This window comes from Rosa chinensis, chromosome 6 (genome assembly GCF_002994745.2).
Source record: "Rosa chinensis cultivar Old Blush chromosome 6, RchiOBHm-V2, whole genome shotgun sequence".
NCBI classification, from domain to species: domain Eukaryota; kingdom Viridiplantae; phylum Streptophyta; class Magnoliopsida; order Rosales; family Rosaceae; genus Rosa; species Rosa chinensis.
Window position 1 is genome coordinate 67,383,909 of NC_037093.1, and position 12,089 is coordinate 67,395,997.

The following is a 12,089-nucleotide window of genomic DNA, read 5'->3' on the forward strand; positions in this document are numbered from 1 at the left end:
AGCGAAGCAATCCCAAATGAGGCCTTAGAAGCTGCTATGGATCAAAACGCACTCTGCAGTTGTTTTATGTACTGGCAGCACTTTTAAAAATATTATTTACCAAACACGAATTCACAGCTGATTATTCTCACAACACAGCAGCAGCAGTTTTTTTTTAAAAGTCACAATAATCCCAAACTAACCCTACATAACATGGGAATGATTGGTGGTAGATATGAACTCCCCACTCTCCCTCTGAAAATCTAAACCAGTTACAGATCCGTCATCATGATGACTCCATGAGTTGAAAGGGCCCAACCCCTAACCACCAATATTGCCTGACCTCTTGGGCTATAAAGAATCTCGAGATTCTCGGTACCACCTCATAGACAACCGATAGATAAACCAGTGCCCTCTTCTATACAATGTCCCAAAGATACCAGACCATATGCAATGATCGCTCGTCAGCACATTGACCATAAGATTAATTTTGAAAATAAACTAACTGATCCCCAGGAATGACACCACATCTATGGTAGCTCAATTTGACCCAACCCTACCTCAACAGAGCAGGGACCAACTATTGACCAAACAAACACTAGCCAAAAGCAAGACACTAATCAAAAATCAAAATGCACCGCCACACACCTCTTCCTGGTCTCAAGGTGCCCTAACGGCAGGCCACCATCGCAAGTCCATCCCTCTGAGCTCTCCACACTAGAAATACCTAAACCAAGCAGCAAGCCATGCCAAGTCTGCCATTGAGATCGAAACCAGTGAAAAAATTACTGTGTCATGCCGCCGCCATGCCCACCAGCTTGAAAACCCGAATCACCACTGCAACCTCTGTTTAGCGATCCACCTTAGAGTAGAGACCAGCACCATATGATTCATGGCATGCCGCCGCCATGATCTAGCCTCTGGCCACTTGCTCTACATCAATTGCCAAACACCTATCATCCACACAAGTGCCGCCACCTTAAAAAAAAAAAAACATTTGAGGATTTTAATGTTCCGTCAATTAGAACAAATTTTAGAGACCAAAATAGTGAGTTTATCCTGTCTTGCTTTTTTTTTCTTATCAACTCTTCTCACGTATCTCTTCTTTCGTGCTAGCGATGTGAGCAGGGGCGAAGCCACGTGGGGACCCAGTGGATCTCGTGCCCCACTGACTTTTATATTTTTTTAAAAAATTTCTGTATATGAAAATCAATATAAGTAATTGAGAGTCTGCTAGTTTTACCACATGCCAACTTGGTGCAGTGGCAAGGCTTGCATGAATTGTGCAAGTCGAACCTTCAAATCACGCTTGTAATCTAGATAGATTAGTTTTATCAATTTTTTCTTTTCTTTTAAGGACATTAGCACAATTTTTTCTTATAATTTTATAGTTAAAAATAAAAAATGTCTCCATAATATAAAAATTGTCTAATATCTAAAAGCAATAAATTTTACTAATAAAATATGTAATTTTAAAAATATTAATCTTATTATAATTTTATCTAATTTATTATTTTTTATTAAAATCTTAGGATATATTTTAAATTCTATTTTTTTTATCTAAAATTTATGAGTGCCCCAGTTGATATGAAACTCTGGCTCCGCCACTGGATGTGAGGTACCTCTCAACAGTAAGACATGCAATTCATAATATGAACCCAGCAAATCATCTTCACACAAAATTAAAAAAAAATCCAGAAATGCATAGAATAAAATCAAAAGAGAAACCCTTACAGGAACGCACACCAAGTGTTCGGCGAAATAACAAAAACTTCAAGAATCAACTGCAGTTACTTGTAGAAAACCAGAATCGAACACCGAGTATGTAAAATCAAAAATTCGAAGCTAACAATCACAGTAAATTTCAGCAACAATCACATTAGAGTTGTGGATGAGAGAGAAGAAAGTACCTACTGTGGCCGGAGCAATGGGAGAGGAGGAGATCAAAGGAGGCCGGAGCAATGGGAGAGGAGGAGGTCGGAGGAGGTCACTGTGTTTTGAGAGACGAGGTAGAAGTAATGTAGAGGGAGAAAGAGACGAAGCCGTGCTTTTTGTCCCATTTGAGCTAATTTAATTTTATAAATGGGACAATTTTTTATACGTTGACATCACAATGTGCAATAGAAAAACGTCGTAAATTTTAATAAAAGTATGATTTTACGGCGTTCTTTGCAAACACGCCGTAATTTTCTTCAAAAAATTGCAAGATTTACGGTGTGCATCTAATATACGTCGTAGCTGATAGTTATTCACGGCATGCATTTAATGCACGCCGTAAATCTTGCGTCGTGAATGATCCATTTTCCTGTAGTGGGTGTGCAACCCTGAAACACAACATTTGGGCAATCTGCAATATACAACTGTTGAGAAAGGCCAATATTGACGATCAAAACAAAGAAATTGCATTACTATCTTAATTAGTAGCTGGTACACGTTCAACTAATATATATATATATATATATATATATATATATATAAATGAAATGGGGCAAATCATGATTCATGTAAATGATGAAACGCACTTTGATATTAGTCATTACATTTGATCGAGTCTAGGTCATCATTGTCTTCCTCCTCCATTCTTTAATATATTCGCATGCAATAGTGTGTGATTCTTTTGGAAAAACAATGCCTACATATTCATCATGAAACGGCCTCTTGCTCTTGATTATATATATATATATGGTTATCTATATGAATAAGTATATATATATATATATATATATGTTTCTTTTTAGCATAGCACTAGCTAGTGTGGATACCCCTACAGCACTACTTCTCTTCCGATTATGTAATGTTATTCGATACCAGATGCACTGTCTTTAACAAAACCGAAACCTCCACAGATTGGTTGTCAAACCATAACTTCAAATTTTGACACAAAAACACACATCTATAACCAATTAACCATCAATCCGACTTTTAATAACCAGTACTCCTTACACTCATTAATTAAGTGTACGAAAATTTCTAAGACTTATCGATGAACAAAAATAAGTTATAATAATGCAAATAAGAAGTATCAAATACTTTTCTCATCGCATATACATTGTTATTAAATATGTTTAAAAGATACTCAATTACTGCAAACCAAAACACTTTTAAATATCCGTGGTTTAATAAGACGCAGCTGCAACCTCATTTTTATTTTTGCTAACTTAAGAATGAAGGGAGGATGGATTCATAATAGTATTCCTTAAAATTCATAGAGTGATAGATCCATCTTTGTGTCCTCAATATTGAAAGAAGAAGCAGAACTGTAGGGATGTAGTAAGTTACTGGTTAGACGGCTCAACAATCCAACAACCATGAAGGACACCAATGTGAATCAAATTTTGCATATGTCATTACCACATAGTCGTAATTCCACAACATCCCTAGGTCCTATATTGGAAACTCAACTTATAATCATCATTGCAAACCCTTAATATAGGTCCCCTTCCGAATGCTTAAAGCTAGCCTTCTCAACCTCTCCAGCCCTCTCTCACTATGTGATTTCTACATCCATGGCCGCCACTACCTCCTCCTCCAACAGCTCAAACTTCTTCAACTTCCGATCCAATACTACGCCAAAGGTCCGAGTCTCATCAAGCCACGGATGTCGTGGCAAGGTTGATGGGGTGGGGATGTGGCTCATCAACAGTGTCTCAGCTGCTTTCTTTGCTTCCTTGGAGCGATGCTCTTGCATCCGCATCGCTACCAACGACGATGCTGCTGACGACTCCAACGACTTGCCGTTGATCTTTAACGACGGGAATCTTGAACGACATTATATCGGTGACACCGCCACTAGCCGGAGGAGAACGGCCGACAAAGGGAAGAAGGGTATTACTACAAGTTAAGCTATAAATATGCATGAGGTTTCTTGAAGTTGTTATGAAAGTTTGTTAATTCTTATGGTTTTGGAAGTTCGAAGAGGACTTAATCTCATGTTTATTGTTTTTCGATTAAGCGATATTGATATCAATGAATTGTACAAGTTTTACAGCTTTTTCTGAAGCAGCTATATCTATATGTTTTCTGGACTGAAATTAAGCGCTTGATTATGATCAGTGCTCTCAAATCTAGCTTGCAGCAACCATGAAACCATGATTTTCCATTTCCTACTGTAATATTTTTTTTATTTATATAAAATTAATCGCAGAAAGAAATGTAGCAGCAATTTTGGAAAGTAAAAGTGGCAAACGCACTTTAGATATATTCAAAAATGCTTTTTCTACGTGCGTGATTAATCATGCTGTCATTTTGTTTCTAATCATGATCATGAACCGTGATGTTGTTTCATAGGCAAAAGTTCTTTTTACTTGTGTTTTCTCTTTGGTTTGCCTCAATTAGCACGGACAGTCAAAATGAAGGAATCCAAAGACAGATTTGCTCATATCGTCAAAAAAAAAGAAAAAAAAAAACAGACAGATTTGCTCAACACCTTCTGTATAAACTTTTTTTTTAAAATTTTTTTTTAAAATATAAAAGTCTTTTTTTTTTTTTTTTTTTAAAAAAAAAAAAACCCACCCCACTCCCACCCTTGATGGGGCTCGAACTCATGACCTCTTATATATGAGACTAAAGCCTTACCACCCCACCAAACATTAAATATAAAAGTCTTGAATTCACTCAAACACAACCATAGTTTTATTGCGACCCGCTTAAAAAAAAAATAATTAGGCCAAGACTCAAACATTTCTTCTCTCTATCTCATTGTCATTTTATAAGATCTATATGCTGTAAACTATGGCTAATAAAGAGATAAGTATTAGAAAGAAAAAGAGACATATAAATCCAATCAGATTATTGTCAATGGTGGAAGGTCACGTCTAACAACATCATTAGTGTCGCTTATTGTTAAAATGGATCGTCTACTTTGTACTCTTCTTTTTAGGCGCCACCAACCAAACAAAAGATTAAGCCATCGAGTAAAATCCTATCTCTTCTAAAGAAAAAGAGTAAAATCCTATCTATTCAATCCTAGTATTTTTTGGCACTGCCCCAATCCCCAAGTGAACCAAATTATATATTTGTTTGCTTCACCCTTTCTATACAGAGTGCTTCCTCATAAAATTGGCATTCTTAGTCTTTGATCATATAAATAAATTAGCTACCTAATTTACAAGGTTAGTAGGATTAGATGGAAATCCAAATTGTGGAATGATGATAATAAAAAAATTTATTTTTATTACATGACATATCATAACACCAAGTTCCAAAAGAAACTAAAAACAGTTGGGCCTTCAACACGTTATATGCGAAAAAAAGGTATACTTCAAATGTAACCAAAAAAGAAAAAAAAAATTAACAATTGGGCCTGTGCATCTGAAAAGAAACAAAAACCTAATCCGGCCTTCCACACATCATGGGCTCAAAGAATTAGAATCCAATGTCAAAAATTGGGCCTGTCAAGATGAAGACCCAAAAGAAACAAAAAAAAATTGGGCCTCAAACACGTCATCGGCCCAATAAAAAGCTGAATCAAAATGTTAAAATATAAAATCGCCGTTGCCGGGGATCGAACCCGGGTCACCCGCGTGACAGGCGGGAATACTTACCACTATACTACAACGACCTTGTTGATGAATGGCTATAATAATATATATTTAAATATGTTATTTGACCAAAACCGAAAGCCTTGAACGAACCTCTCCCGGTGTGACACACCGTTGCTCCTAGATGGAACACAACAGTAATTGTGTTACAGAGCCGCAGATCGCCGAGTAAACCACTCTCACTTGCCGTCTGAGACCTCATCCCCTTCTATATTCTAACCCTAACTCTCTCTCTCTTTCCGCTTCTATTTCTCACATCGTTTACAAACAGAGAGAAACTGACTGCTCTAAACGGAAATGCTCCGAGATGGTGAAGAAACCCCCTCCAGGTACGTACCGACTCCACTGTTCGCTTCTCACAAATTCTTCAATTCCAATCCAATGCGGCGTCGTTTCGGTCTCGCGCAGATACGAGCTGCTCAGCATGGTGAAGAAGCACTCGAGCTTGTTGGGGAAGACAGTCGTCGTCGACGCCGACGACGCCTCCGATGTCGAAATGGACCCCCGCTTCTGGCACGACGTCCTGGATTTGTACTTCGTTCGCGGCAAAGACTCCCGCGGTCGCCAGGACGATGATCTCGTCTTCTTCGTCAGAAAATTGGTGCTGCTTCTCTCAACTTTTTACTCTTCAAATTTTTTTTTACTTCGTTTCGGTAATTTTGAGTCCTTGCATTGTTTTGCAGAGCTCGCAGGGCTTCAACGACGACGTTCCTCCTTACTTTGTACGCAGGTGGGCACCTAAGGTATAAGTAGTTTCCAAATGGCTTTGGTTCTGTGTGTGTGTGTTATCGATTTTCGAAAGCTTTTGGTAATGGAAGCTAACTGGAGTTAGTTTTCTTTGAACCAGTTGGATAACTTGATAGGTGAAAAATCGGTAGAGGTGGATTGGAGGCGCTCCTTTCACTTGAATTTGATTGCTCACACTACATTTACTGTAACAGTGGCTATTTGCAGGTAACTTTGTGTGAGTAATGAATTTTATTGTATTTTGGTCCTCTAAGTTGAACACATTACGTTCACTAGTGTATATTTGTTTGTCTAACCGTGGTTTGATAATGTTCATGTGTAAATCATGCGCGTTCGTGTAGAAAACAATGTACAAACTCTACTTTTGGAAATGCAATTTTAATTGGCTACTGGAGAAGTATGAGTGTGTTGTCATTTGAATGATAGAGATAACATAGTTCAATTGTTCAGTGAATATGATTCCGTTCTTACAGTATTGTCATGTTACTTTCTTTCACTGATTGTGGTTCTCTGGATTAACTTTTCTTGACTCCAGTTTGGCTATCCTAAAATCTTAGAATAAGTGACTTTAATAGGCGTATTTGTAGAAATTCTAGTGGAATATTCATATATCATTTGTTTTTCACCAGAGCTAAGCAATGGTAGAAGTTAAAATAAGTGTTGGTTTTTAGTCATCAGGACCTTCGGAATCATCAAGCTGATCAAGATAAACCATTATCTCCAATATACAAGGTTTGCACACATGTCTTACTCAATCTTCTTTTCCTGGTATTTTTTTTTTATGGAAATATTGCGACATGCTGCAACCAAATTATGGTTTTTATGAAGAAGAGAAAGGACAGGATGTGTTTCCCATGAAGTAGGACTTCAGGACCCTTCTCATGCAAACCAGATTTCTGCTGCAGCAAAAACTCAATTGAAAGAAACCAAGTCCTTATTTTTTCTTCATAAATAACATAATCTGGTTCTTCAGAAGCACAAAGCGTGTAATTCAATGTAGGATTTTAGAATTCCCTTCATGGAAATCTCAACAGGTAGTAAAGACTGTTTATGCATCTCCCAGCCGTGTCAACTTTCATTTGGACTCGCAAAAGGCAAGTTTAGTTACTTTCTGATTAATGTTATATCACTGAGCCATGCATAATTTTCCACTTCATTCTCACACTATCGCTGACATTTATAAAGGAAGTGGAGACGACGCCTGCTTATCCAGATATTTGTTTTGCTGTTGATGACTTTGACTCCACTTTTGATGCTGTGGTAAGAAGCTTCTTCTATTGTATGTGTTGTGGGCATGGGATCATTTAGACTTGTGATGTCAACAGTTACTGATCTTATAATGTCATTACCACTCTGAATTGGTATTATGTCATATTCTTCAATCGTGCTTCTTCTGGTCACTTTGCTGTTATCAATCAATTTGGAGAACCTGCCTGTTTAATGACTTATTTCTTTTGCTTCTGTATATCTTATATCTGTCGGAAACTCAGAATGTTAACACCTGTTAATGTTTTAGTTGTTTGGCATTGCGACATATCTGAAATGTATGCTGCAAGAAGTAATTCTGTTTCTAATTTTTCAGGTATTGACTGATTCAGACCATTGCTATTGTGTAATACTCAATGCACATGATGGGGCAGCATTTCCTAAGGCAAAGGATCCTGATGATTGCAGTTCTAGTGATAGTTCCTCTTTGAAGGTTGACACTAGTTCTGCAAAGGCAAAAAGTTCCAAGGTTCTTGTCTAATTTATGTTCACACACCAGAATTAATATTAGAGATTAGATTGGTCAATGCGACACACATTCAGTTAGTTGAAGGACTACTCTTTAGACATTCTGATTTTCTGGTGGCTATGATTGCAGCTGACTCTTTTTTCGGGATTTGTCAGCTATCAAATGGTACGAGATGCATACGATGGTATGTTTTCCTCAGTTAATTTGATGTTATTATTTGCATTTGGCTCGCACTACCTATCACTTGAGATGATCTTTTTTTTGTTCATTGTACCAGTAATTAAAGTTTCTTTTTTGCCTACAACTGTTGGATGACTTCTTATTCATTGCTTTAAGCTGTATGGTCTTATAAGTTGTTTTAAACTTTTACTTGTTATGCAGATAATTTTCAGATGCGTGTTAACTTTAACTGAGATGTGTGGAAGTGTTTATGAACTCACTCTTCTGTTGTTTCATTTGCCGATCCTTTGATAAAGTATTCTGATATTCTAAATAATCAATTTAAGACATGGGTTCCACCTGAATAACCGCTGTTTAGCTTGAACATTTATTATAAGTATGTTTGGATTCATCATTATTATCACGTTGCATCTTGCCCCAATTTATTGGGTGGAAGCGAGTTGCTCTTTCACTCATCTCTCTCATTCACACATATACAGCCGGCAAGTCTCGTTTTGGGAACCTTTTATCACTTGCTCATTCCCCTGGCAAACAAGACAAACTGTACATGAAAGGTCCTGGAGGCCGCGGGGAAGTTGAAGTGGCTGTTTCTGGTGTTGTAGGTATGACATATACTGATGGCATAGAAACTATTCTAATGTATTTCTTGTTGTTTGTGTTCCACATGAAATGCAACTGTAGAACACTAATTTTTTTTAACTTTCACAAAAATTGTAAGATTTCTTCATTATTTTTATGAATTAACTATTCATATAGTTCACCTGCTTTAATCAACAAAAAAAATTGGAATTAACTATTCATATGTCTTCTAACTGAAAGCTTTCCAAGTAGTTACATATTTCAAAGGTCTAAAAGAAAATTATAAGTGACAGATTAGGATTAGAAGCTGCATTAATTTTCACTTCTGTGGCGGTTGAAAATTGAATCTGGTTTTATGACTCCTTGTTTTGTGACAAGTTGATTAAGTAAATAGTTCATCAAATAATACAAACACTGATGTCAAATGCTGAAAGTTTATTTTATATTATCAGATCAGAGCCAGCAAGATACAGGTCCTTTTTCACCTGTTACATCCAACAGAGGATTCGGAATTGGCTTTATGGTTCGTAAAGCAGCTTCCGTTGCATCTGTGGCGGCAAAGAATGCCTATGCGGCTGCTGCTTCTAGCCATAGTTTTGACGAGGAGATGATCCCTCTCAAATGTTGCTTGATGTCCATTTCATTACCGTGGGAACACATAGCATATGATCTTCTTTTTAAGGTGAGTTTATTTCCAGTTTCTAACCAATGAAAATGATGGAGTTTTGGTAATTAATTATTCCTGGTTGGGAAACTTTTTACTCTGATTAATCATTAATACAGCTCTTGCTCTCATTTTCTTTCTTCATTCTTTTGGTAATGAACAAAATACAATCATGCAAACTAGATTCTAAACCTTTTGTTAGACCCTGAAGTTTTGTGTATTACTTATGGTATAGACTTACTTAGTTGATCACTGGCATTTACTAGAAAACAGGTTAGTTGATTACTCTCTACTGTGCTTCTGAAGAGTACTAAAATTTAATTCTGGTTTATGAAATTCAGGGCACTCCTCCTGTGAACTTGTAAGCAGCATCTTATGTACATTCTCATTGGCAATGAATATTGGAAATGATAATGCACCCCCAAGAGGAAAACATGAGACGAGTGGAGATGTTCACCCGCCTGTGATAAATGTAAAGATTGGAATTCAGTTGCATATGGGAGCACATGTGCTACTCTGGGCTAAGGGCCGTTGTAAAATGTGTTGTAGACTTTTTTTCTGTTTCATACATACAAAACAAAGCAACATGTTACTTTAATTCCAGGTTCAGGGAACACTAGAGTTCTACATTTGTATATTGGTGAGTGGAAGCACTTTGTATTACCCTGTTATGTTACTCGTAGGCTCAAAGCTAGTGATTCTGGTACGCTATCTGATTTTTTAGCGTAAATGGAAGGCAAATCCAGACCACTAAACAGAAAATGTTCTCTTTCTATCTGAAGTGTGGATGATGTTACCTTCATTTCCTATTGGAACTTCTTCATTTTCTACTATTTAAAAGAAATGCGTCATGGGCTGGTCGGTTTCAGCTTACACTACCGATTTGTCGTCCGCCATCACTATACCAAATTACCAATTCATTAATGTTGAATCGAATGAAACATGGTGCCGATCATGTTGAGCATGTTGCAGTTGGTATCTAGAGCAAGAAGACGACTAGCAAAGCGGTTGCAGGCCATAAATTAAACACAGAGGACTTAAAGTTGGTGGCATCATCCTTTTCAAAACTTTGCTGCACATGAAGCTTACTTTTGAATTTTGAGGCAGAGACTGAAAGGGCGACACGAAACACTTTAATTCCTAAATGGGCTGGACATCAGAACATGTGCATGTTATTCTAATATTCTTCACTAATAATTTGTTTTGGATTTACTTATGAGCCAAGCCTTTAATAAACTTCCAACTAAGAAAACTACCAAAAAAACCGTCCACGAATATTCCTCCACAAAATCTATATTTGTATGTCGACTGTTTTATTAAGATGCCATGTAAGCTGGGAACAAAAGAACAATGCGACAAACGAGGTATAGTTATATGGTTTACTGATGCATCTCAGATAGGATAAGTTTCGATTAATTTATGTTTAGGATATAGACGCCTAGACGGTGATGGATTGAAAGAATCTTCTTGTTGGCGAGATGAAGAAGCAGTATAACTACTAGGAGGATAATTTCAAGAAAGTTCGTGTTTAGGCTTTACGCAAATAACGGAATGGTAGATTTTAATAATTTTTTTCACATACGGAATAAATAAACACATTATCATGTATATTGTTATAAACTAAAGAATAAGAGAGAGATAGAAGAGAGAAACAGAATATGGATGAGGTAAATGTGTATGTTTCCATTCTCATTAGACCCCTTTACATAGGAGTATGCTTTACATCATAAAGACATAACTAATGAGTATTTACAGTGGACAGCAATATATATATAATATTTACAACACATTTATTTAACGATTGTTCAAATAAATTATCTTCTCATTGTAAACTACTCAATATTTTTTAATTTAACTAACACAATTTTTTGCCGGCCTTTCTAAATGTACCCAGCAAATATCTATGTAAATCCAGCAAATCAATTTTGCATGAAGAGACAGTTATATCCTCATAAAAAATGACATTAAAAGTCATGGTAAATTTAGATAATAACAAAAGAAACCATAAAGTTTGAAACTCTTTTTCCTATATGTACCCAGCAATTCATTGTGTTCGCCTTGTTACGTTGTTTTTTCCAGCAAAAGCTTGAACCCAAGTTTCACTTTTCATTATAGTTGCTTCATCTTAGGTTTAATACACATGACATTGACAAAGTTGTCCCTCGACATGTAATTCTCGCTTCGCCTGCAAATGATATTGTAGAGTGTTTCAGGCATCACAACAATGGTCCCTCGGTAAAACTCTCGTTACCACCACATCTATACAGGGAGAGTACTAATTGTATAGGATTGGCTAGATGTGCATACTTTTCAGTCTTCGACCATTCAACTGCGAACCTTATCCTGACATTCTTCCGTACCTTAAATGTTATTTGGAAACTAATACAGGCAGTATGGACCTTTTCCATTCCTACACCCATGATTTCCAACTAATTATAAACTATTTAGTTATTTGTTGGTGAACACATGAATGATTTGGACTCTTTTAGTCCTATCTATGATAATTTGCATTCATAATTCATAAAGGTACCAAAAGTAACCAAAAATATTTTCTTTCCAACCCTATAAATTAATGACCACCAACGAAGAATTCAAATGGTTGCATCTAGAATGATTCATATGGGTTTCTTACATACCACGAAGGTCGTTGATTTTGGATCATCGA

The 12,089-nt window shown here is 36.6% G+C and overlaps 1 protein-coding gene and 1 non-coding gene across 2 annotated transcripts; one reads left to right on the plus strand and one right to left on the minus strand.

Annotated features, from left to right (window-relative positions):
- Positions 1 to 5,467: 5,467 nt before the first annotated feature.
- TRNAD-GUC lies at positions 5,468 to 5,539 on the minus strand. Its single transcript has one exon. It is a non-coding gene; the product is annotated as a tRNA-Asp (tRNA).
- A 61-nt stretch (positions 5,540 to 5,600) lies between these two features.
- Positions 5,601 to 10,197, plus strand: LOC112174008. The gene is made up of 12 exons (XM_024311696.2): positions 5,601 to 5,848; positions 5,928 to 6,120; positions 6,203 to 6,262; positions 6,367 to 6,473; positions 6,938 to 6,998; positions 7,301 to 7,360; positions 7,452 to 7,526; positions 7,849 to 8,001; positions 8,131 to 8,185; positions 8,661 to 8,783; positions 9,213 to 9,442; positions 9,766 to 10,197. Exons 1-12 carry the CDS (start codon positions 5,817 to 5,819, stop codon positions 9,787 to 9,789), a joined length of 1,173 nt encoding a protein of 390 aa, XP_024167464.1. The 5' UTR covers positions 5,601 to 5,816; the 3' UTR covers positions 9,790 to 10,197.
- Positions 10,198 to 12,089: the final 1,892 nt, after the last annotated feature.